At 47.1% G+C, this 27,263-nt stretch overlaps 1 protein-coding gene across 4 annotated transcripts in view; it reads left to right on the top strand.

The window, feature by feature from the left end:
- The window catches only part of GSE1 (Gse1 coiled-coil protein), a 750,299-nt gene that overhangs the window by 677,767 nt on the left and 45,269 nt on the right, over positions 1-27,263 (top strand). For all 4 annotated transcript variants that reach the window (XM_033940699.1, XM_033940700.1, XM_033940701.1 and 1 more), the window contains exons 5-9: positions 13,984-14,153; positions 18,118-18,315; positions 23,281-23,463; positions 24,940-25,226; positions 25,888-26,332. In XM_033940699.1, the coding sequence (XP_033796590.1) occupies positions 13,984-14,153; positions 18,118-18,315; positions 23,281-23,463; positions 24,940-25,226; positions 25,888-26,332 (1,283 nt within the window). The remainder of the gene's footprint in view (positions 1-13,983; positions 14,154-18,117; positions 18,316-23,280; positions 23,464-24,939; positions 25,227-25,887; positions 26,333-27,263) is intronic.

A 27,263-nucleotide genomic window follows, 5' to 3' on the forward strand; every position in this document is an offset into this window, starting at 1 on the left:
CACCATTACTAAGATAAGTAATATTAATCATAAATTAATGAGCAACAAGAGTTATAAGGGTTATGCACCAATTCAAATTATAATAAAGAAGACCGGTGAGGAGAATCTCCCCGTTGAAACACCTAGTGTGGGACGTAGGAGTGGCGGTTCTGAGGTCTTAAAGTAACAAATATATTGAACATCAGAATGAGAAGGGGGGGCTGAAATACAGTACATTCAGTACCTTAGAAATTTGGATACAAGCTGAATATGCAAGCTGAATATAGAAGCTGAATATGCAATATGCATGCCCACCCATTTAGGGTGGGCAGACTGGATGGGCCTTGGCCCTTATCTGCCGTCTATTTCTATGTTTCTATTATTCACAGGGCAATGGTAGGGGAGGGACATTAGGGTGGGCAGACTGGATGGGCCTTGGCCCTTATCTGCCGTCTATTTCTATGTTTCTATGAGGCAGATCTGCATATACGGTAGTAGAGGTGACAGGCATGCAAAGCTGCCTCTTGCATATTCATTATTATTACTAACCTATTGGGACTTTTCAATAACTCCCATTAGCTTCAATAAGTATCTAAATATTAAATATACAGTATATAAAGATAAAAATTATTTGATTATGAGTCAATCCAGGAAAGGGGGAGGGGCTATTTCTGTCCTAAATTGACTTTTGCTTATGTCCACCAGGGGGTGGGAGGAGGGCGGAGGATATTTTTAATCTGAGTAAGGTTATTGGGATAGTCTATGGACTCCTTTTTGCAAAGCCGCGCGACTTTTCATCACGCGCTAACCCCTGCACCGGCCGAAAAACTACCGCCTGCTCAAGAGGAGGCGGTAGCGGCTACTGTGGCTGGCGGTTTAGTGTGCGCTATCACGCGTGTTAAACCGCTAGCGCGGCTTTGTAAAAGGAGGCCCTATGTTTCTGTGTTTTATTGAATAATCATTGGGTGGGGGGAATAAATGGTTGGTTAGGCGTATTTGTAAGTTGAATGTGCTTTTATTAACTTATGACTATATTTGTGTATTGTACTTTTGAAGTTTAGAAAATCAATAAAGAATTAAAAAATAAAAATTATATTATACTAAATATACAATAAGCTAATTCTAAATAACTTTTTTTTTTTTTTATCAATAAATGTTTATTAAAAGATTTTGAGTATAAAATTATACACACCAGAAGTTGCATAGCAGGAACAACAAAGGTGCAAACAAGCATACAAAACCACAACAAGAGATCTAAAAGTCTCATAATGCTCCCCCAGCAATACAATCATCAACAAGTGCTCCCAACCCTACCATCAAACCCCCAGTATAAAGCAGTAACCCGAACTCCACTATGTCCCCCCACCCCCCCGCACTACCACTAACAAAGAGGGACTCCCTGTTGGTTCTGCAGGAGAGTCCCCCCATCCACCATCCCCCCCCCCCCCCCCGAAAGAAGCTTAAAACAAAGATTCGATTTTTTCAAGGATTCGTGTCCAAGTCCGTGTGTAAGTATAATAGTAACCATGACGCTTTGCAATAGACAGTTCCATTTGATAAATAAATTGAAGCTTTAGAGTCCAATCCAATTGAGTAGGTGCCAGTTCCTGCTTCCAATGAGCAGCAATCAAGCACTTGGCAGCCGCCAAACCCCAGCGTCTAAGTTTGGTTTGCCAGGAATATAAACACACATTATAAAGGCCCAACAAGCATCCCTGTGGAGAAAAGGGCAATAAAATTTGTAACAATTGCGATAAACATCCCACGACCTTCCTCCAATAAGGCCGTAGGATAGGGCAGTCCCACCAGATATGCAAAAAGGTCCCCGAAGCCAACCCACATCTCCAACACAATACTGAAGCACCAGGGAACATTCGGTGCAGTCGCTCCGGCGTGTAGTACCACCGAACGACCACCTTATAGGCATTCTCCTTAATAAGTGCACAAGAGGATGCCTTGCCCACTTCTGTAGTGATCAGTGCCCACTCCCCAGCCGAGAAGGTACAACCTAGATCCACCTCCCAAGCCCGTTGGTAGAGAGCCGGGAAAGAAAAGGAGCCCCTAATATATTGGTAAAGAACAGAAACCGGTTTAGGAAGGCTCCTAAGGGTGACCCACAAGTGAGCCAAGGGATCGAGAGACTGAATAGGCTCCCGATCCCACTTCTGGGAGTGAAGAAAATGACGTATCTGAGAATAGGCCAGAAAATCTCCTATGGGCAAGGCAGCACTAATTCTGAAGGTTTCAAAAGACACCAGGACCCCCTTCTGAAGCACATCCCTAAAGGTGTGTAGCCCCAACTGCGCCCAGCGCACAAAAACAGAACTCTCCCCACCGGCCGGGAACATGGGCTCCTCCCGCATCGCACCAAGCACCGATGGGACCACCCCAGCCCCCCAACGCTTTCGAGTGACACACCACACTTTCACTAGATGTTCCAAAAACGGATTCCCCGGAACCGCCACCGTCCGGACCCCCATGGACGAGGACCAAAGCCAATGTTTCAAGCAGGGACGTCCCACAAAATGCTGCTCCATGCGTACCGCCAATTTAAAGTCAGCTATTTCCCAATCCAATAGGAGCCGCAGCTGAGCAGCCCGGTAATACCAGAACAAATTTGGCACCGCCCGCCCCCCTTTGTCCCTGGCCGCCCACAATGCAGCTCTGGAAATACGAGGGGATCTCCCCTGCCAAATAAACCGAAAGAACAGAGCGTGCAACTGTTTCAACACCAATTTGGGAACCGAAATCGGTAACGTTTGAAAGAGAAAAAGCAAGCGGGGTAAAATATTCATTTTTAAAACTGCAATGCGACCCCACCAAGACAACCAAAACCCATTCCAGCGTTGTATATCGGTCCGGATTTGGTGAATAATCCGAGCATAATTAGCTGTATACAATTGGGATAAATCAACCGGTAAACGGATCCCCAAATAGCGAATAACCCCAGGAGCCCAGCGAAAGGGAAACCGGGCAGCTAATCTACGCTGATCCTCAGCCCCTAAATTTACACTCAACAATTCAGATTTATCCATATTCACCGTAAACCCCGAAACCCTCCCATAGTCCAACAAAAGATCCACCAAAATAGGTAACGAGACCTCCGGTTCTCGGACATACAATAACACATCATCGGCAAACAGTGCTAAACGATGTTCCATATCCCCAATCATCACCCCTAATAAATCACCATGTTCCCTAATACGAATGGCCAGAGGTTCCATAGAGAGAGCAAACAACAGAGGAGACAAAGGGCAACCCTGTCTAGTGCCTCTCCCTATGGAAAAAAACTCGCTATAAACCCCATTTGCACGCACCGTGGCTCTGGGGGCCGCATAAAAGGCTTGCACCCAGGCCAAAAAAGAAGCTCCCAACCCCATCCGAGTCATCACTTCCCACAAGAACTCCCAGTCAACCTGATCGAAAGCCTTCTCCGCATCGATTGCCAAAAAGGCAATCTTAGCAGCAGACCTCTGTGCCGCCCACATGAGATGTAACGTTCGTCTAATATTATCACCAACCTGCCGCCTTTGAACAAAACCCGATTGATCCAAGTGCACCAGAGAGGGCAGAACCCGTCCCAAACGAAGCGCTAAGACCTTCGCTAAAATTTTTGCATCCGTATTCAATAAGGAGATCGGTCGATATGACCCACACCCAGTAGGATCCCTACCCGGTTTAAGCAGGACTGTGATCCCGGCCTCTCCCATAGTAGAGGGCAACGAAGAACCTCCCCGTATCCCATTCGCAACTCTAACCAACAGCGGAGCGAGAATCTCCCGAAAAAGTTTATAAAACTGATTAGTATACCCATCCAGGCCAGGCGATTTACCCAACTTCAAATTAGCAATGACTCCCAGGACCTCTCCCAATTCAATAGGTTCATTAAGCATATCTCTATCCACGTCCGAAAGCCGAGGAAGCCGCAACTCCGAGAGATATCCCTCTAGAGCCATGGCATCCCGCCCCCCGGATTTCTGATACAAATCAGAATAAAATTTAAGGAAGACCGCGCTAATAGCCGAATCCGAACGATGTACCGTACCCCGCGAATCCCTTATCTCTGTAATAGCTGCTCTCGCCTGCTTCAGCTTAATAAGCCGAGCCAAACGAGATCCCGGGGTATTATTATACTCATAAACCGTTTGACTCAAACGCTCTCTCAAAAACTCATATTCCCCCATCTGCAATAAAGAAAGTTCCGCCCTCACCCTAAGAAGATGCTCATACACCAAGGGGTCCTGGTGTCTCTGATGCTGCCTCCCCAACCGCTCTAACAGTTCATGCAATGCCAATGAACGTTGCGCCCGTAGACGCTTACGACGAGCCCCCCACTTAATGAAAATACCCCGCACCACCACCTTCAGGGCATCCCACAAAGTCGCATCGCTAACCGTATTATTATCATTAACCTGGAGGTACTGGTCTACCGCCACATTCACCTCCCGAACCACCACAGGATCTTTCAATAAAGACTCATTGAGTCTCCAGAAACGGCGTCCCTCCCCAGCCCAGTAACCCGTACAGGCCACCCATACTGGCGCATGATCGGAAATTTGAATAGCTCCTATTTCAGCTTGTCGAATCCCCCCCCCACGAATTTCGATGGGTCCATAGCCCGTCTATACGTGCATACGATTTATGTGCATGTGAGTAATGAGTATAGGAACGCTGTGTGGGATGAGACAACCTCCAGCAGTCCACCAAGCCCAGAGAAGAGAACAATGACAGTAAAGCCCGTCTAGCCGCCCTAGACGGAGAGCGAGTCCCACCTACAGAATGATCCAAAACAACATCTGGTGTAACATTAAAGTCCCCCCCAAGGTACACAGACCCCTTCACCAACCCAACCAGATCCGCTTTAAGAGACCCAAAATAGCTGGCCTGATCTGCATTGGGGCCATACAGATTGATAAGAGTGATGGTGCGACCCTGTAACGTAGCCACAAGGGCTAAACATCTCCCTGCACCATCACGATAAACTTGATTAACCACCAGTCCCAAGCCCTTGCGCACTAATATAGCCAAGCCCCCCACCTTCTTCCCTGGAGTCGCCCCCTGGTGAGTCCAAATCTGATCATAAAGGGGGGAACGTAAGACAGCCACATCTCGAGGCCTCAAATGTGTTTCCTGAAGTAAACAAACATCCCATTGCAGTCGAGCCAGTTCTTTACATACAATACTACGCTTACCCGGACTATTAAGCCCATTAACATTCCACGAACCTACCGTGAAAAGCTTCTCCTCCCCCCTCCCCCCCCCCTCCCCACCCTAACCCCCCCAGACCCCACCCCCCTCCCCCATGCTGCCTCGAACCCTTAATTCCAGGATTCGCCAGCGCGGAGAAAGTGCAAACCTCCCCTACAGGCAATCATCACCCCTCCACTATGTCCAAGAAACTCCCAAAGAATACCTCCACATCCTGTCACCATGTGCCACTCCACACCCCCCCCCCTTGTATTCAACACCCAGTCCTTCCCCCCACTCACCCAACCCCCAGCAGATAAACCATAACACACATCACAGTCCAAACCCAAACAGCCAGGTAACTAAACCACCCAGCAACCACGCTTTGAAATATTACATGCAAAATTGGCACTACTACCAGACAAACTTAGCACTATTACATGCTAAATTGGCAATATTACCGGTAACATATTTGACAGCACAAGGCTATCAGAAAGCTCCAGTCCAATAAAGCAGAGGGCTAACTATAGCCTCCAGCTCCACCAGAAAGTTCCAAGAAGTCCACTCCGAACCAGCCCAGGCAAAGCCTGGTATCAAGGCTAACCAGAAAAAGGGAAAACCGGTGTGTTCAGGACTGGGGCTTCGCCGACTTCTTGCCCGAGCGCAGTACAGTGCTCCAAGGCTCACTCTGCGCCGAAGTAGAAGCCACCGCCGGAGGCCGGTCTGCATCCAGTAGATTCCCACAGCCCAGGGCTCGCATCTCCGCCCAGGCTTCCGACACCGTGCTCACACGTCTGGAAGAACCATTAACAGTCAGCCACATGCCGAAGGGAAAGAGCCAATGGTATCTATGGCCCCCAGAGCGCAACACTTGCGTGACTTCATGAAATGCTCTCCGCTTCTGCAAAGTAGTCCAAGCCAGGTCCTGAAATACTCCCACAGCCAAATCATTCCACCGGAGAGCAGACTGTCGACGGCCAGCCAGCAAAATCCTTTCCTTTAGGGTGAACTCCCCAAAGCAAGCGATGATATCCCGGGTGCTCTGGGCTCGGGCAGCTCCCAGACTACGATGGGCACGTACCAGCACAATGGTCTCCGGTACCTCCGCCCCGTCAGCTCGCAGCAGGTGTTCACAAAAAGCTCTAACCACCGCTTTACAATCTCTGTAAGCCTCAGTTTCAGGGATTCCCTTAAAGCGCAGATTGCTGCGCCGAGAACGATTTTCAAGGTCCTCCACTTGATTCTGTAGGTCCCGGAGCTCGTTAGATATGCGGCCTGTAACTTCTTTGGTAGTAGACACCTCCGCAGTAAGAGTGGCCACGTGGTCTTCAGAAGCCGAGACTCGGGCTCCCAATGCACTGACCTCTGATTTCAGCTCCGTGATCGCTGCTCTGACATCCCCCCTCACCCCAACGATTTCTGCCTTCAAGTCTTTGAACCAGTCCGTTATTGATTTCGGGGGCGGCTCTCCAGCGTCCCCCATCTGCTCTGGCAGGCCCTCATCCTCCGACTCGGAGGGAATCGCCGATCCGGCCGCCATCTTTTTTTTCTCCCCCCCGCTGTTCGCCGCCTCCGAGCCCGATTTCTCGGGCGGATCACCAAAAAATTTAAATTTTTCGAGGCGCTTGCGAGTCGCCATGGACAGGGGACCCCGGATCACCCACAAAGTGGCCGAAACTCCTCTCTTTGGAAGCGCTCAGCGCGTAGTGCAGCAAAAGCCCGACGGAGCTCCTGCTTTAAGCTGCCATTCGGTGAGATGACGTCACTTCCTCCAATTCTAAATAACTTTATCCATTTATTAATACACAATACAACCTAATTTCATAATTTATCAACTACCATATTTTCACGCATATAACGTGCGCGTTATACACGATTTTACAAACCGAGCATAATCATGCGCGTTATATGTGTGAGCATGTTATACAATTTTTTTTTTTCATTGCGATCCAGCATCCCCCCTGCGAACCGGCATCCTCCCCCCACTCGCATCACCCCCCCTCCCCCGCGATCCTACATCCCCCCTCCCAGCACCGCAAAGACATCGCTAACCCCGATTGGGCACCAGCACCAATGCACAGGACGTGCCAGTGCCCGAAGATCCTCCCTCGCCTGGGCTGGGCTGGGCTGGGCGGTGCGAGGGAGATCCACCCTCTTCCCTGTGCCAGGCTGGACTGGGCTTTGAGCATTTGCGCATGCTCAAAGCCTTCTGGTCTCGCTCTCTCCGAGATACTGAATCTGAGAATCTCGGAGAGAGCGAGACCAGAAGGCTTTGAGCATGCGCAAATGCTCAAAGCCCAGTCCAGCCCAGCACAGGCAAGAGGGAGGATCTCTGACGCACCGCCCAGCCCAGCCCAGGTGAGGGAGGATCTTCGGGCACTAGCACTGGCATGTCCTGTGCGTTGGTGCTGGTGCTGGTGCCAGTACCCAATCGGGGTAAGCGATGTCTTTGCGGTGCTGGGGGGGGATGTAGGATCGGGGAGGGAGAGGGGGGTGACGCAAGCGGGGGGGGAGGTTGCCAGTTCGCAGGGCCAGAAGAGGGAGTAAGCGGGGGTGGCGGGAGGAGGTTTTAGCAGCATGAGCAGTATACGCGTGTGCGTGCTATATAGAATTTCTTTTACATAAATGCGTTGTTCCCGCGCGCTGTACGCGTATGCGTGTTATACACGTATCCACGTTATATGCGTGAAAATACAGTACATCTTTTCCCACCATACATTCAATACCCACAACGGAGCCAACCAGTTCATCCAACCCAATTAAAATCTCTTATTAAAGTGCATAACTTAGCAGAACTACTTAATGTTTTCCTTTGTTAATCTCTTGGTTCTGTAGCATTTCACTGTTCATTCCATGATTTTATAACTCCTTTAGCCACAAGCAACAATCACGCTCGACACATAAGTCCGTGTTTCGCCACAAGGGTGTCCTCGGGAGCTTCTCTGGTTGCGGCTCCACTCCTTAAAATAAACACAACACTCTCATAACATCCTAACCTACATCTTTAAACAATTTATATACAAAATATACCAAAACATGTGTAAATACCCGTGCATTCATTATACACTTCCCCCTCTGTATTCGCGGGGGTTAGGGGCAGAGCCGGCCCACGAATATTAACCGCGAATAATATTCGGGCCGGTTCTGCCCCTAACCCCTGCTTCCCCCGGCTATTTTAAGCCCTGATAGGGTGGTCTAGCGGGTTTTCAGGCAGGAGCGATCTTCCCACGCTCCTGCCCCGTGCAGATCGCTCACAGGAAATGGCTGCCTTGAGCTCCTGTAGTATCTCGAGCCATTTCCTGTGAACGATCTGCATGGGACAGGAGCGTGGGAAGACCACTCCTGCTCCGAAAACCCGCTAGACCACCGGGGGGCTTACAGGGCTTAAAATAGCCCCAAAAATGAAAATACATTTTTAAATTTAAAACCACGAATAAGTGAATCCATAGATACGGAATTCGCAAATACGGAGGGGGAAGTGTACCAACTTATCTTGAAAACCCGACTGGCTGGGGGTCCCCCAGGACAGGTTTAAGAACCACTGCATTGGACTAAGGATGTCGCACCATAGAGCAGTGTATCGCAAACTGTGTGCTGCGAGACGCCGGGGAGGAGGAGAGGCGCTGGCTGACTACCTACAGGACATGCCTCTTACAGCGAGAGGCACGTCAGTCCTGTAGGCAGTCAGCCAGCACCTCTCCCCTCCAGCACCCTCTACTGGCGGCTCAGCACACTGTCTGGAGGGCCTTCCCGCATGCACGTCAACATCCGCGCACTACCGGATTCCCTCGAGCTGCGGCCACCATGTTTAGTGGGCTGCGGCTTCGCAAAGTTTGCCATACAGAATCACGATTTGTTTTATTCTCTCTTCTTTAGTAATAATTCCTAACATTTTCTTGGGGGGGGGGGAGGTTTGGCTACCCCTGCACATTGAACAGAAGATTTCAATATCCTGCCAACAATGACATGTAGATCCTCTCAATATGAAGCTATAATTTGGACTAGGTTCCCTATATTGGGTTTCAAACTGGCCTCCATCACTTTGCCTGGCACCAGTGTCAGGATTGCCGGTCTATAGTTTCATCGATTCTCCCAGATGCTTTTTAAAATCTTGGCGACCCTCCAATTCTTGGTACTGTGGCTGATCTTAATGATAGGTCTGTGGTTTCCTTTCTTAGTTTTCCAAACTCTGTGAGGACCAGATCCAGGTTAATCCCTCCAAGCCATCTTTCTTCCTGGTTGCCACACCTTGGCACCCGTGCCACAACCGTGCTCTACCTTCCGACTTACGAGAGCCTCTGTGTTTGTCCCTCCAGCCTTTCCTCTTCCTGTTTTCTCCCAGAGAAACCAAAGGGCACAGTTGGAAGGGGCTGGTATAGACTAGTTTCCTCTGAATTTGGTCTCTTTCCCTGCTGAGGTTGCTGCATTCTTTAAATAAATAAAATTCATTTCACCAATGATGAACTAATTCCCTGTAGGCAGAACGCAAAGGCAGTCATCCATTGTCTCCCACTTTCCCCAGTCTTCCCATCTCTCTGACCTCTCCTGGATGATGTAATCATTACTCCAGGAGTGCACCATCTGCAGGAGGAGGTCAGGGGTTTGCCCCTTCGGCATGGGGAGGGAGGGGAGCACTCAGATGGCGCACAGAGCGTGCACAAGGTGAACAGATGGTGGCGCTCATTAAAGATTCCAAATCACCAGACCTTGTCTCCTCCTATTAATTATGACAAAAATGACTTGTGATGTGCATCTGGAGTCAGGAGGCACTGCTTTCTGCAATGCATCGGAGCAGCGAAGGCCGTAATCTCAGAGCCACCGATCGCAGGGTTTCTGAGGAGTCGCCTGCGCTCTGCTGCCATGATGGATGAGCCGCCCTGCAGAGAGGCCTCCCGAGAGCTTCCTTCCTCCTGCAGAAAACTGTATTCTCCCCAGGGCAAATCAACACCTCTGTCAGAGAGAATGTAAAGCCAAGATTAAAGAAGCATTTTCCACACTAGCAAATGAAAGAATGGTCCCATTTTTATTTTAAATTAGTGAAGAAAACCTGTTATAAATGTGCTGTTGGCATTTTCTTAATGCCTGCTAGGTGCCCTTGCCACATCAGCTCGACGTGGTCGATTGCGAGTCGTTCAGTGGCATTTGCTCTCAGATCTGTTACAGCCTTTCGTCCCCTATAGGTGCTGAAACTTCCACTGTAGACAACAGTCAGCGGAGATTCCCTAGAGTGAATTTTCCAGGTCGCCTCTCCCCCCCCCCCCCCCCCCCCCGACCACCACTGCCTATGCTTGAACGTGGCGTGATCTCTGATTCTGATTCCTCCTTTTGGGGCTCCTCCTGACACTTCTGAACTGCTTTTCCACCTGACCAGACATCCAGGGCAATGCAGGGCATTCGTCCCACTGCTGCTCTGTAGAAGCCATTAGGAGATCTTCACCCGTAGAACAAGGCCCGGGGGAACGCTGTTGGTGCCAAGTGAGGAATGCATTGATTAAAAAGCCTCGGTCAAGACAAGCAGCATTTCTTGATCTAGGTGCAAGGGTCACAGAAAAGGCCAGTTCCCTCTGCTGCCAGGTGCTGAAAAGCCCAAGTATGGTTGTATTTCTTTCACATAGTGAAACTGGGGGTTTGTTTCTCCTATGCCACTACCCTGATTCATGGGACAGGACCTTGGTGGAAAGCTCACCTCGTTGGGCTTACATAATACCTGCTGGAAACTGCCAGGGCTGGGCGGTTGCCTGGAGGGGCGCATCCTGGGGGCAGAATCACCACCCAAGTCAGAGATGCTTTAGCCTCCCTACCTCTCTTGCTTCAAAGCTCACGGGCCTCCCCGACAACTCGGTGGTCCTGATGCTGTCATTTCTTGTGATGAGCAGGGCCGGTCTCACAGTACGACTCGTGAGATTTGCATGGCTTATACCGTAAGACTAATCCTGCACCAAAAAAGATGCCAACGCTGTATTAAGTGCTCCTGCCAGTGGAGAAGAGAACTGAGTAGGCTTCCTTTTTTGGCAGTGGGAGGAGGAGTTGGAGAAGAGCAAGCCTGGTGATAAGACAGTGTGAATTTGCGGAGGAGGGTGAGGAGGGCCTTTGGAGGAAGTAGAGGAAGAATAGTAAGAGCTTGGGTGAGTAGAGGGGAAAGAGGGAGAGCCTTCCTGGGGTAAGGAGATGGGAAGGAAAACTTTTTCTGGGGAAGGGAAAAGAGGGTTTGGGTTGTGAGAGAAGGGTGCAAGGACTCGGAGGAAGCTAAGCATTGAGGCTCCAGACCCTCCCTCCACATGCCCAGCAGCACACGGGAAAGGGATTTTGAGGGAGGGTGACTCTATCTGGCTCCAGAAACCTTGAAAAACAAGATTTTCCCCATAGGCTATAATCGGCTGAACTCACTGTGCTGTTCTGCTTAGCTGTGGACTGCTCTTGCAAAGTCTCTGTCCTCTCCCAGACACAGGTGCCAAAAATATGGGGATTTCTCGGCACCAAAGCCTCATGAATCGGATGAAAAATACCCGAAAATAATAAAAATCGAACAAAGCAGATCAAAACACATCTTCTCAAATCGTTTGCAGAAGGAAAAACTGAAGAGGGCAGTACATTCCACTGGGGAAGGAGGCAGAGCTGAAAGAGATGATTGACATCCTTCTGTAAAAACTCACAACCCAGGGGACAATCACCTAACATACAGACTTAGGTTTATGCAATAGAAATAGCCTTTTGGGGCTCCTCATACAGGTACCCTAATGTGAAATCGGATTCATTAGGGTTAACAGATGTCCGGATATAGCTGGACATGTCCTCTTTTTAGAGACTGTCCGGACGGCTTTTCAAAACCCGGCTGTCGAGATTGGGGCCAAGTCTGGAGTGCATCTGTGCGTTCGCGGATGCGATGTGGTGATGTCGCACGCATGCAAATGAGGTTTGCTGGGGGGGAGATGGAACAGGGCGGGGCCACGCGTCCTCTCTCTCCAGACAACCCTAATTATGCTAATTAAAATTAATGCCGTTACAGCTGTCTTACCACAGCCTGAAGAACATTGCTCCCTGAAGAGCAACTCCCTCCCAAGTAACACCCACATGCCTTAAGGATACTCCTGCCTGTGCCAGCTCTGGGTTCAGGATGATGTCCAAGACCTGTAGCGGTACTCTTGATTCTGACGCCTAGTACAAGACTACTTTTCCAGGTCATAGTCAACATTTTGAACCCAGAGCCGGCATGTGCAGGAATAATTGAGGATTGCTCCTGCCTGTCTACCAGGCATGGAGGAAGAGGCCTAAAGGGGGTTGGGGTCGTTGGGAGGGTGGTAGATACTCTTGAAAAGTTATCGGAGGGGGGGGGCCCTTTGGGAGGAGGATACTGTTAGAGGGACTTTGGATTGGAGGTGGATGCTCTGGAGAAGGGGATTTTTTTCCAGAGGGCCTCTTTGAGGGAGAGATGCTCTTAGGATGGTACTGTATCCATGACATCCTATTTGTCTGTCTTGCCTGTTTAGATTATAAGCTCTTTGGAGCAGGGACTGTCTTCTTTGTGACTCTGCACAGCGCTGTGTACGTCTGGTAGCTCTATAGAAATAATTCAAAGTAGTAATGTGAAGAGTTTCAGTCTTTGGGAAGAGGAGCTGAGCTTGTGATGTCATAATGCCTCATTCCACCAATAAGAGACAACCTCATCAGTGATGTCACAATGGATTGATTGTCCTGTACTCCCCTCTGCCCTCCAACCCAGCCAGCAGATTAACCCTTCCCCTTAACTGTATCCATGATATCCTGTTTGTCTGTCTTGTCCGCTTAGATTGTAAGCTCCTTTGAGCAGGGACTGTCTTCTTTGTGACTCTGTACACTGATGCGTACGTCTGGTAGCGCTATAGAAATAATTCATAGTAGTGCTTCAGAAAAGGGTGAATGCTCTTTGGGGATGGGACTTTACACTTAATTCCACGCACACATAACACGTCCATCTGATGAAGGAGTCCCATAGTCTTGTGTGTAGAGGTGATCATTTCATGACGCAGCTCATTTCCAGGCTGCTGTGAGGACACTGCATTTGTCTAAGGACCGTTGTGATGTCAAAGGCAGCTGACTCTGACGTCATTCATTTCTGATTGGCTGGACAGGGACTTTGGCATCATCACAGTCTAACATGCCAAGGAACACACGTGTGACCGTTGCTGATTGCTTTGCTTGGATAGATCATACATGACTTAATGAACGCAGCGTTTACTTTGATGCTGGCAAATGCCGGAAAGCAGCCATTGCTCCAGCTGCAGGTGAATGGAGCTACAAGGGAGGAAGTAGGTGGGTTTAAGGTTGTCTCCAGTTGCTTTGTGGGTGCTCTAGTCTGCTGTACTGGGGTACAGTAGCAAATGGGTTGCCATGAAGCAAATGCTAGAGCAACAGGCTGATAACCAGGGTTCAAATGCCGCGGATTCTCCTTGCGACCATCTGAGCGGTTCACAATCGGTTTATGTTCTAATAATCTACCTAGTGGGACAATGGAGGGTTAAGTGACTTACCCAAGGTCACAGGGAGCAGCACTGGGCTCAAGCCTGCAACCTGGGGCAGCAAATCTAACCACTAGGCCACTCCATTGCCACAGGTACAAACTTAGATAAGTCATTAGGAAACAGAGAGACACTTACTATACCTGTGGGGGGGGGGGGAGTAATTCACCTTGAGCTATCAATGGAAAGTTGTGGGAGGAGGGAGGTAGATCTCCACCCGAAATGAATCTTTGCTTGGGTGTACTTGTTTTTGCCTTGGTTTTTCAATGCCCCAAGTTCAACATTTATGCGCAATGACTTTCTTCAACCCCCCTCCCCTCAGGCAGATGCAGTGTCACGCAGCAGCAGCAGCCGAGAGCGCCTGATCGAGCCTCAGCTAGTGCAGGAGAAAGCCGCCGGGCCCTCAGTGTCGACCCACCTGCTGGGGACACCGTATTCTTTTGGAATCCCTGCGAGCACTGTGGTGCCGGACTCTCGATTTCCACCCTTAAAGTAAGTTTCCTGTCTGCTAAGTGGTTTGCACAGTCCACTGTATTAAAAAAAAAAAAAAAAAAATGGCCTCCAGCCATCTCTAAAATTAGCAGTTGAAATCTTGTTAATGTTTACCTAGTTCAAGTCAGGGTACGCTGACCTGTCCAAGACCACACAGAGTGGGTGAAAACACTTAGGGATTGCGATCTGCTGATCCTCCACCATTCCCTCCTCTATGGAAAGTTCAATGATCATATCTTGAGCTAGCCATGGGGACTCTTCCAGAAATCCAGTGTATTCTTTCTCAGGATGTAACTGGAGACCCCCCCCCCTCAGGCTGTGAATGTTCCCTGCACTGGGGCCTAATCACCTCTCTGCAACACAGCCCAAAATTAGGCGGGTTCTCAGTGGAAGTGCACAAAAGGACAGACCCAGCCCATTCATCTCTAGCCCCTCTGCCTCGACCTGTTAAGATCCTTCCAGAACAAAGTGTTTTTGCTGCACTCTTGTGGCCAGTGGATAAGGACAGCTGGAGTGGAAGAGGCCGACGGGAAGAGCATTTGTTATGGGGATATTTTTTTGTAATAGTCTCTCTTTGTGATGATATGACAGTAAATTCCCTTAAGACCTCTGACGCTGTGGACAAAATGTACTCCTGGGTCCCATCTAAGAGACTTAAATCCGTCTAAAATCAAATTGTTATGGTTTCATAAATTCCCTCTGTTTTGTCAGGAGTTTAATATACGGCTTTTCACATAAGATCTAGGCGGTTTACAAAGAAGTCCTACTGGTAACAAAAACCTAAAATTTGAGTGAAATGGTGTGGTGGCCTTGTTAGTCCATTTTCCAAGGTAATATAAAGAACAACCCCCCACAAAGGAAATAAGGTATCACCTTATTTCCTTTGTTTTTTGTAAAATTTAAATTGATAAGGGAGGAACTCCAATAATAGGACGGAAAGGGTCAAACAAAAGAGTCGAGGTCTACAGGTTGCTAAAAATAGAGGAAGCTTTACTCAAATGCATCTTCGTTATTAACTGCTGGTTTAATTCTAAATCCCTCCACAAAGAGGACACGACCAAAAAACAAAAGGCTTGTGAAGAGTCGATGTCCAAGATGAAGGCTTTATTAAGAGAAACAAATAATCCACACAGAACATCTGGGGCCTAAACCACTGGAAACATCTGGACCCAACACGGTCCGTGTTTCGATACAACTGTCTTCCTCAGGGGCCTCTATTGGTCCTATAAAGAGACTTGTGGATTAATTGCAACGATAATCGCTTCAAGGTTGCCTTCAAAGCGCAGCGATTATTGTCATAATTAATCCACAAGTCTGTCTATAGGACCAATAGGGACCCCTGAAGAAGACAGTTGTATCAAAACACGGACCGTGTTGGGTCCAGATGTTTCCAGGGGTTCAGGCCCTAGATGTTTTTATGTGGATTATTTGTTTCTCTTAATAAAGCCTTCATCTTGGACATCAACTCTTCACAAGCCTTTTGTTTTTTTCATTTTAAATGTTGACAAGTCTTCCATGGTTTTGGGTGGGGGGGGCTGGATTCTGCTCTTTCTTATGGGTCTCATGTTGCTTATGTATGGGGGAAAAAGCTTTTTATAATTTGAAATAGCTTAGGTTGTTTTATGAACACACTTGAACTATTGTAACTCATTGTATGTTGAATTGAGTTACTCCTTGTAATGCGCTTCCAGAGGGCGTGATAGGACAGAGTACAGTATTGGGGTTCGAGAAAGGATTAGATAATTTCCTGAAGGAAAAGGGGATAGAAGGGTATAGTTAGAGGATTACTATACAGGTCCTGGACCTGATGGGCCGCCGCGTGAGCGGACTGCGTCTGACCCAGCAGAGGCACTGCTTGTGTTCTTATAATTCAGAATACCGCTGTTACCCGCGAATGTTCGTATAATATTTCAAGCAGCATGTATTATATTTCATGTTATATACATGGTAGTTCTTCATCTTGAATACACAATATTTTTCAACTCATCGTTTAAAGGTGTAAATTATAAACGTATATTTCATTCTTTGTTTCCCTCTTTGGCAATTAGAGCCTGGATCAGGTTACCTACAATAATCAGGAAAAAATCTGGTTATATAAGAGTTTGGAAAAATTTGAAAACATTTTTTATATTTAGAGAATTTTAATAACTTATTTGTAATGTATTCCCTACGGTTGTAATTCCCTTTTTGATGGGTTCTTGTTGCGTTTTGCTATAGTGCGATCCCAAAATTTGGAGATTGGATTAGGTAAACTACCCGCAGGGGAGCGGACTGATTGAGCTAAGTCCATAGCTGTTGGCTTGGGAGTTCTACCCTATGGCACTGCATATCTTTGGTTGATGATGGATGATAGGATGGGGAGAGGACTTATGAGAACCAGGATGTGGTGGGGGTCACAGCTGGTCCTGTTCAGATTGCTGTTATCCTGCTCGTAACTTGGCATAGTTGGAGTTTTTTTCTTTTTAATTTTATTCCTAAGTGATTGGAATAACGTCAGAATTAGACAGTTTTTGTAGACTTTGAATTGCAGTGGAGAGGGCCAGGGGCTTTTGGATTGAAATGATTATACAAGCAATCTCCCGAGTTCAGGCCTCTGTTGCCTGTACTGTCTTTCATGTTCTTTGTATCAGTATGACAGATTTGCTGTGTTCATGATTTACATGTATCAGTTTGATACCTGTATGGGTCTGTCAGTGAAAACATGGAAGATGGTATGTGGGATGCCTTAGGAACAATCCTCAAATACACAGTACTTGTACTTTTCCTTTGTATTGCTTTTCTATATTGAATAGTATTTCACTTTACCTGTGTATGAGTATGATGTGTTAGTCTTTAACCCAATTTTATTATTTAAAGTTTGTACTGTATTGTTTTCCATTGAATGTATTTTAAATTGTTCATCGCTTTGAAGTATGATTAAGCGATTAATCAAGAGAACTATTAAACTTGAAACTAAATCCCACCCAGGGTATTCAAAAGAGATCGTGGAGGAAAATGGTCTCAGAAACCTACTTGGATACGGATATTGTAATCCCAGGATATCTTAATCCAATGCCAAGTTATTAATCACTGACCAGATTACCTCCCCCTCCCTATTTGTGCAAATCAAACTGTACTGTATCATACATTAATTTTGGGGGTTTTTTTTTCTTACAAACAGCAAAATGTCACTTATCTTTAAGGTGTGCACAGTACTGATAAGCCCGACATGGACAAAAAAACAGCCCTAAGTGAGACGGGAGACTAGAGTGTGCTGAGAATCCTTGAAAAAAGCCATGTTTAGCGGCAAAACAGGTCCCTGTCGGGCTTATCAATACTGTGCACACCTTAAAGATAAGTGACATTTTGCTGTTTGTGAGAACCCCCCCCCAAAAAAAAAAAAAATTAATGTATGATACAGTACAGTTTGATTTGCAAAATAGGGAGGAGGAGATAATCTGGTCAGTGACGGAAGTCTTAAACCTTTAATAACTTGGCATTGAATTAAGATATCCTGGGATTACACAATATCCATATCCAAGTAGGTTTCCGAGACCATTTTCCTCCACGATCTCTTTTGAATACCCTGGGTGGGATTTACTGTGTATTTGAGGTCTGTCAGAATCTGCCCAGCCCATTCCCCTGTTCACTTAGATCAGTGGTTCCCAAACCCTGTCCTGGGGGACCCCCCAGCCAGTCGGGTTTTCAAGATATCCCTAATGAATATGCATGAGAGAGATTTGCATATAACGGAAGTGACAGGTAGGCAAATCTCTCTCATGCATATTCATTAGGGATATCTTGAAAACCCGACTGGCTGGGGGTCCCCCAGGACAGGGTTTGGGAACCACTGACTTAGATCAACAGGAGAGAATTTCAGAAGCTTTTATGCTGGGGAACCGCAATGACTGCTTGGCTTGATGACGGCAATGCCGGGGAGGGTTTCTTTTCATCACAGTTCAAGTGTCTCGTGTTCTCTCCTCAGTCTCCAGCGGCCCGTGCATCACGTGGTGCCCCCCAGCGCTGTGACGGAGGAATACCTTCGCAGTTTCCGGCCTTACCACACAGCGGAGGAGCTTCGCATGCCCTCACTGCCCCCCCTCAGCCTGGATCCTGCCACTGCAGCAGCTTTCTACCATCCCAGCTACTTGGCCCATCACGCGTTTCCCCACCCGGCCTTTCGGTGAGTTGTGAACGTGGGGTTGCTGGTCGCTGCGCGGGCTGTAAGAGACAAAAGTGTTGCACTTGATGGGGAGAATCCAGCTTCCTCCCTAGGGAGCTTGATATTTCGTTTTCATTCCTTTATTTATCGTGTTAAAGAAACTACCCACTAGCGTAACTTGCTTAACAGGAGCTTTGGTAGAAATTTAAGAAAACAAGTACAAATTTAGGGAAAAAATAAAAATCAAGAGTCTTAGCTACTTCATTAGGGCACAATTAGAAGAAGAGAGAGGAACCAACCTGGAGAAATCTTACAGAACGGTGACCTGTCAAAAGTGCGCCAGACTTTGGCACGCCGACAATCCTGCAACAACATTTGTGTGCAGGACATATGCACGCCACCACTTCCCCCGCTTTTAAGCCTTTCCATTTGCGCTGTGAGGGTGTGTGTGGGGGGGGGACTACATTTACAAGTCCTCGAGCTCCCATTGGGATGGAGGAGAACACCCCCCACTACACTGAAAACTCCCGAACAAGAACAGGAGTTTCAATGTACTTGGGGGGATAAACTCCCCCCCAACAGGAGCGTGAGGACTTGTAAATGTAGTGGGGGTTCCTCCCCTTCACAGCGCTAACGGAAAGCCTTAAAAGTGGCAGTGCGCATATGTCCTAAGCGCAACTGTCACCGTGGGATTGTCGGCGTGCCAAAGTCCAGTGCGCTTTTGACGGTGTACCAGAAAAACGAAAGGTTCAAACCTTTCAATAAATCGTTCCCAGAACTATCGCAGCCCTGGGGAAGCTATTGAAATTCTTAGCTTCCACACGGTTTGATATTTCTGTCCACTCCTCTGTGCTTCTTCCTAGAAAAATATGGCTGGGGAGGGATTTAACGTAAATCAAAACAAAAAAATGGATATAGACCAAAAATACAATCACTAACAACCAAGAAAGGTCTGTCAAATGAAAAATACATGCCACTGACGCTCACAAAAGAGCTTCTATATGTGATCGGCATCAGCCTTGATAAAGCCTTTTGGCGAAACGGGGCCCATCGGTCTTGGTTTTTGGGACTTCTTTCGCTACTACTGATGTCATAATTGGTGAAGAGATTGTACACCTGTGACGCGGCACATGAGATAACTGATTTTTAATTATGACAAGTACAGCTATACAATTGATTACACGAAACTGGAAAAATTGGGATCGCCTCAACTTCACATTTTGGTGGGCAAGTTTATGTCTAATATATAAATATGAGAAAATAAATGCTGCCATATTAAGGAATAATGAAAATTTTAAATTGATGTCCTTTGTAGAATCTCACCCGTGGGGGGGAGGGATGGGAGGTAAATAAGATTGGAAAATGGTTGGAAAAGTTTTGGTGGGTGAGGGGAGGGTATTAATAAGTATGAATTTTTGAGAATTTTAAGTAATGTCTATATTGTAAAATGATTAATTTACTCTATATTTCACTTATTGTATATGTTTTTTTTTTAAATATTACATATGTTATGGTAAGGGTGGGAGGGAAGGGGTTAAATTTTATGTATTACTGTTAAATATGAAAGAAATTCAAGTGATGTTCTTAATTTCAATTGTCAATTTATTGATACACTTGTTGTAAGTTGTAAAATGAATAAAGATTAGGGAAAAAAAAAGAGATAAGTGATTTTTCTATTTAAGACTGGCGGGCTTCAGATAAGACTCAAGAATTTTTTGTTAGCTATGATGTATTTGCTCATAACCAACCAAAATCGGTTCTTATACACACAATTGTCCCCAACGCATGTGTGATTTACCGCACAAAAAGCTCTCAGATGCCTGCGCAGATAATTCACAACGATTTAAATCGGCTATTGGCAGGTGTGAGGTATCTTTCATTGAGCTTAATGGAAAACCTTTCATACGCTGAGAGATTGGAGAAACTGGGTCTCTTTTCCCTGGAGAAGAGAAGACTTAGAGGGGATATGATAGAGACTTACAAGATCATGAAGGGCATAGAGAGAGTAGAGAGGGACAGAAAGAGAGAGAGAGAAAGGGAGACAGAGAGAAATAGAGAGAGAGAGAAAGGGAGAGAGACAGAAATAGAGAGAGATAGATAGAGAAAGATTGGAGGAACTGGGACTCTTTTCCCTGGAGAAGAGGAGACTTAGAGGGGATATGATAGAGACTTACAAGATCATGAAGGGCATAGAGAGAGTAGAGAGGGACAGAAAGAGAGAGAGAAAGGGAGACAGAGAGAAATAGAGAGAGAGAGAAAGGGAGAGAGACAGAAATAGAGAGAGATAGATAGAGAAAGATTGGAGGAACTGGGACTCTTTTCCCTGGAGAAGAGAAGACTTAGAGGGGATATGATAGAGACTTACAAGATCATGAAGGGCATGGAGAGAGTAGAGAGGGACAGAAAGAGAGAGAGAAAGGGAGAGAGACAGAAAGAAAGAGAGAAAGAGAGACAGAGAGAGAGAAAGGGAGACAGAGAGAGAGAAATAGAGAGAGATAGATAGAGAAAGATTGGAGAAACTGGGTCTCTTTTCCCTGGAGAAGAGAAGACTTAGAGGGGATATGATAGAGACTTATAAGATCATGAAGGGCATAGAGAGAGTAGAGAGGGACAGAAAGAGAGAGAGAAAGGGAGAGAGACAGAAAGAAAGAGAGACAGAGAGAGAGAAAGGGAGACAGAGATAGATAGAGAAAGATTGGAGGAACTGGGACTCTTTTCCCTGGAGAAGAGGAGACTTAGAGGGGATATGATAGAGACTTACAAGATCATGAAGGGCATAGAGAGAGTAGAGAGCGACAGAAAGAGAGAGAGAAAGGGAGACAGAGAGAAATAGAGAGAGAGAGAGAAAGGGAGAGAGACAGAAATAGAGATATATAGATAGAGAAAGATTGGAGGAACTGGGACTCTTTTCCCTGGAGAAGAGAAGACTTAGAGGGGATATGATAGAGACTTACAAGATCATGAAGGGCATAGAGAGAGTAGAGAGGGACAGAAAGAGAGAGAGAAAGGGAGAAAGAGAGAGAGAAAGGGAGACAGAGAGAAATAGAGAGAGAGAGACAGAAATAGAGATATATAGATAGAGAAAGATTGGAGGAACTGGGACTCTTTTCCCTGGAGAAGAGAAGACTTAGAGGGGATATGATAGAGACTTACAAGATCATGAAGGGCATAGAGAGAGTAGAGAGGGACAGAAAGAGAGAGAGAAAGGGAGACAGAGAGAAATAGAGAGAGAGAGAGAAAGGGAGAGAGACAGAAATAGAGAGAGATAGATAGAGAAAGATTGGAGGAACTGGGACTCTTTTCCCTGGAGAAGAGGAGACTTAGAGGGGATATGATAGAGACTTACAAGATCATGAAGGGCATAGAGAGAGTAGAGAGGGACAGAAAGAGAGAGAGAAAGGGAGAAAGAGAGAGAGAAAGGGAGACAGAGAGAGAGAGAGAAAGGGAGAGAGACAGAAATAGAGATATATAGATAGAGAAAGATTGGAGGAACTGGGACTCTTTTCCCTGGAGAAGAGGAGACTTAGAGGAGATATGATAGAGACGTACAAGATCATGAAGGGCATAGAGAGAGTAGAGAGGGACAGATTCTTCAAACTTTCGAAGAATAAAAGAACAAGAGGGCATTCGGAAAAGTTGAAAGGGGACAGATTCAGAACGAATGCTAGGAAGTTCTTCTTTACCCAACGTATAGTGGACATCTGGAATGTGCTTCCAGAGGACGTTATAGGGCAGAGTACGGCACTGGGGTTCAAGAAAGGATCTGACAATTTCCTGCTGGAAAAGGGGATAGAGGGGTGTAGATAGAGGATTACTGCACAGGTCCTGGACCTGTTGGGCCACCGCGTGAGCGGACTGCTGGGCACGATGGACCTCAGGTCTGACCCAGCGGAGGCATTGCTTATGTTCTTATACTTAATTTTCAAAAACACTTAATGGCATCGGCATTGATATCCAAAAGTAATAATCAGAGTCCGGCACTTATCTTATGTCAGCCGGTTGCTCTGTCTTGAATCTCGTAGCATCAGCTGGTGGTCCAACGGGACCCGTTTCACCAATTTACTGGCTTCTTCAGGGAGTCTACGTTCCAGTGTACGTTCCAGTGAGGACAGCTTCGCTTGCATTCATAAGAAAATGGCACTCATGGATGCAAACGAAGCTGTCCACACTGGAATGTAGACCCCCTGAAGAAGCCAGTAAATTGGTGAAACGGGTCCCTTTGGACCACCAGCTGACGCTACGAGATTCAAGACAGAGAAACCGGCTGACATAAGATAAGTGCCGGACTCTGATTATTACTTTTGGATATCAATGCCGATGCCATTAAGTGTTTTTGAAAATTAAGTATAAGGATCACATAAAAACACAACGCATTAAGATACCTCACACCTGCCAATAGCCGATGTAAATCGTTGTGAATTATCGCCGCAGGCATCTGAGAGCTTTTTGCGCAGTAAATCACACATGCGTTGGGGACAATTGTGTATATAAGTCCTGATTTTGGTTGGTTGAGAAGACGGTGAGGACTTTTTCCATTGATTGAATATTAATGTATTTGCTCATTACATGAATTTTTGCAGCTTCAGTACATTAAGTCTGAATCAGCATTGTGTAGCGCTGAATGCGCCAGACTTATAAATAATTCAAAAGGTCAATTTTTGAAATTTTATAAAAGAAAAATAATATAATATATAGTAAAAATTTTAAATACAAAAAAACGATAAAAGGTTTTGGGGGTTTTTTCCGATCAATGAAAGATACAACCAGGAGAGAGTGTATAGTTTTGATTTCCGAGATCCTTTTTCTCTCTTTATCCACACATAATAAACATTTATATTTTTGTGTGTAGTGGCATGCGTTTTTCGTTTGATAGACCTTTTGGTTGTTGTGAATTGAGGGTTTATTACACAGAGGGCGAGTGGGGAAAACAATAGGACATTGTGTAGGTGGACATTAAACTCCTCTTGTTTTTTTTTTTCATCTTAGGATGGACGACTCCTATTGCCTCTCTGCCTTGCGGTCCCCCTTCTATCCGATTCCTGCGCCAAGCTCTCTTCCTGCCCTGCATCATTCAGCAATGCACCTACACATGTCGGGGGTGCGGTACCCCGCTGAGCTCACCCACGCCTCGCTTTCAGCACTTCAGTCTGAGCGCTTGACCGCCGAGAGGTGAGGGCGCGTGTCCTGCTGTACAATGCGTCATCCTTTTCATGGAGTTCCCCAGCATGCTCAGGATCTAAGAAACGTCTCCCGCCTAAAATTGCAGAATTGATGTAAATTTGTTTGTCCTGGAATCCTTGGGGAACTCTGGAGTGGGTAACGGTAGCTCTTTGAAGCACCATTCAATAATAATAATAATTTTATTCTTGTATACCGCCATACCCAAAGAAGTTCTAGGCGGTTCACATCCATTAATTAAGATCCGCGGTGACACATGGATTTACAAAATTTTAACAAAATTACAGGCAATGAAGAGGGGGGCATGGGGAACACTTTAACTGAGAATTAGCAGAAGTAACGGTAAGACAGAAGGCAGTGTTGGAAGGTAAGCGATAACGAGAGAGAGACCTAGTGGGGAGAGGAGGGGGAGCAGAAGGAACGGGGGGAGAGTGGGAAAGGGGAGAAGCAGGGGGCAGGGGGATTAAAAGCCCTGTTTGCGGAAGAGGTGCGTTTTGAGAAGTTTTCTAAAACTAAGGTAAGAGGGAGCCTCAAGGATCTGTAAGATATCCCTGCACAAGAAGAATTTGTTATGGCAATGTGCTACCTCTCTTCTTTGCTGGCTTCATAGATGTGCTCCGTTTTTGGACCTTCTTTGACATGTTGGAATGAACCTCCAGATAACTCCCACCTGACCACGGTCATTCCATGCAGACTCAAAATATAGAAGCAAACCCTAGATCTTTGATTGCATGTCTCCGTTTCTTACTTCTACTTCCCAGTTCTCCTCGATGATTTCCCTTTACTATTTCTTTTTTTTTTTTTTTCTTGGTTGGAATAATTATGCTTTGACGCTAGTTGATATTGGAAGATGTTACATGTCTTGATTCAGAGCAGTTCTAGTTTATTTGCTATAAGTAACTTTTGTTACGATGTTGTAATATCAACAAAGACGTTCTTTAAAACCCTGGATCTGCCTTTCCATAATAAGTTGCGAGATGGGGGCTGCGCTGCTTTTTGGCTAATGCCACAGGTGTGTATGGACCGGGCCCAGGTCTGCTGCTCAGACACCATCTTGGCAGCTCGGGTAATGCTCAGGCCTTGTCCCGCCAGTGGCTGCAGAGATGGGTGAGAACTGTTGAACTAAGAGAAAACTGACCTCAAGATTCACCAGCGAAAATAAATACCCACAAGAAAGTACCTAAAAAAAAATCCCCGAATCAATTCCTATGCAAACCCCTCCCTCCCACCCCGGATGTGTATGTTTAAAGGTCAGTAAAATAGGTGGGAGGGTGGTGAAAAATAATTGCTTATTAATATCTGTAAGTTTATTGTGCCTTTCTTGTAATTGTAGTTTGAAAATTTACTAAAGATTAAAAAAAAAAGATTCACCAGCGAAAGCCAAATCCTTGGCCTAACACTGTGCCCCTTTCTAACCTCTGAATGGTGTTTTTAGAGGCCGATGACCTTACCTTTTTGTATCTACAGGTTGCACCTGGATGAGGAGCTGAGGCAGCGGGAGCGGGAGCGCGAAAGGGAGCGAGAAGCAGAGCGGGAGAAGGAGCGCGAGAGGGAGCGGGAGAAAGAGATGGAACGGGAGAAAGAGAGGGAACGGGAGCTGGAGAGACAACGGGAGCGGGCCCGAGAGAAGGAGCTTGCCATGGCTAAGACTCTGGAGAGCCAGTTCCTGCCTGTGCCTGAGCTTCACGGGATGAGGGCTCACACACTGGAGGAGCAAGGGAAGCCTAATGAGCAAGGGACAGCCAGTAGGCCAGGTACAGTGGGTGTCGCATGGGAGCACGTCTCACTGTGCCTCCTGCACTTGCAGCTTCTAGGGGTGATCTGGCAGATGAAAAGCCCTTTAAAAAACTGGGTGTCAAATCTAACCAGCAAGAAGACCAGACCATGGAGGCAGAGAGTCCAGATCCAAGGGAGATGGTGCATCCTTCTTAAATCCTTTTATACTGCTTCTGCACCTCTCATGGCAGCTGTACAGTGAGGTGGGACAGGAAGCTGCCTCCAACCTTAGGACAATTTTAATTGCTAGCGCTTGTGTGTGCACCTAGACCCCACTTAAGTGCTAGCAGGGTGCTTAAACGCTAATTTGCAAATACCCGCTTAACTTACAGAGCAGGTATTTGCAAAGGGGGAGACACAGGGGCAGAACATGGATGCAGCTCCCACTTATGCAGGTAGCTTCCAGAATATGGTAGTTATTCTCACCCGCGCCCGCACTTCTGCTAGCTCTGAGGCTGGTGTAACCATTGTTGCTTAAATTCTGTCTTCCGCTGGTATTCTATAATGAAACCTAGGCACCCAGGTTCAGTTACAGAATAAGCTGCTGCCATACATCTTCCTAAATGTGCTCCTGGAACCTAGGCAAGGGGGTGCCTCTCTCTTGACTCTCTGTCTCTCTCTGCATTTTTGTCTCTCCAGAGAAACACAAAGACTCTACCTTGCAGACCCCAAAGCCTCCCCAGCACACCCTGCACCAGCCGGCAGTCCCACAGCACCCCTTACATCAGCCCCCGGTCTCGCAACACCCCCTTAACCAGCCTGCAGCCTCCCAGCACGCTCTGCACCAGCCTCCAGCCTCCCAGCATTCCATGCAGCCGACTCCTAGCTCACAGCACTCCATGCCCAGCCTTATTTCCAGCCACTCTGCCTTTGCTACCCCGGGCAGCAGCGTGGCTACTGCTCTCCTTGTCCAGAGGACCTATGAAGAGGAAAAATGGCTGGCGAGGCAGCGGCGGCTCCGGCAAGAGAAGGAGGATCGTCAGTACCAAGTGTCTGAGTTCCGGCAGCAGGTGCTGGAACAACATCTGGATATAGGACGTCCCCCTAACCAGCCGGAAGCAGATCTCAGGGCTGAAAATCTCAGGTATCTATCATTGGAACCTCATGTCAATTTAAATATAAAGAAATCTTTTGGGTTATTTTGGAAGCTAAGGAGAATTAGAAAGTATTTTGATCAACATCATTATCCCAGGACAAGCAGGCATGATATTCTCACATGTGGGTGACGTCATCTACGGAGCCCCGGCGCGGACAGCTTTTCAAGCAAACTTGATTAAAGTTTCAAGTTTGCACACTGCACCACGCATGTGCGTGCCTTCTCGCCCACTAGAGGGCGCATCCCACCTCGTGGTCCTCAGTTCAAATTTTTCCGCGGAGCAAGAAAGCCCTGTGGATCTGAGCTCCAGTGTTTTTGCCTTCTAGCTGCCGCGTTTAGTTTGTTTTTCCCTTCGAATTAGTTCGCGGTGCTGTTTTCCTTTCGTTTCTTTTCAAAAAAAAAAAAAAAAGTCTTTCGTTTTTCGTCGGCCTCCGGGGGCTCCCGGAAGCCGTGGCCGCGGGACGTCGGTACGTTCCCGGCCTTCTTCTTTTTCTTCGTGGATGTCCCGTCCTGTTACGGGATTCAAAAAGTGCAGCCGGTGTGAGAGGTTGCTTTCCATCACTGACCCTCACCGGTGGTGCATTGTCTGTCTTGGGCCCGAACATCCGACAGACTCGTGTGATCGCTGTGCTACCTTCCAAAACAGGGCCCTCCGTCGCCGTAAGGCAAGAATGGCCGAATTGTTCGCCGTCGACGCGCCGCCTAAGGCCTCGACGTCGGCCTCGGCTTCGGCCCCGGCCTTGACCTCGGCCTCGGCGTCCTCGGGGGCCTCGGCCTCGCCTCGGCCCTCTTCCTCGAAGGCGTCGTCAGTGAAGCAAGCTTCGGGTAAGTCCTCTGTTCCATCCCCTTCAGCAAAGAAGCCATCCTCGAGTCAGGCCAAGGCGGGTGGGTCGACCCCGGCCCCGCATCGGACCTCGAC

The sequence above is a fragment of the Geotrypetes seraphini genome, chromosome 4 (genome assembly GCF_902459505.1).
Source record: "Geotrypetes seraphini chromosome 4, aGeoSer1.1, whole genome shotgun sequence".
NCBI lineage: Eukaryota > Metazoa > Chordata > Amphibia > Gymnophiona > Dermophiidae > Geotrypetes > Geotrypetes seraphini.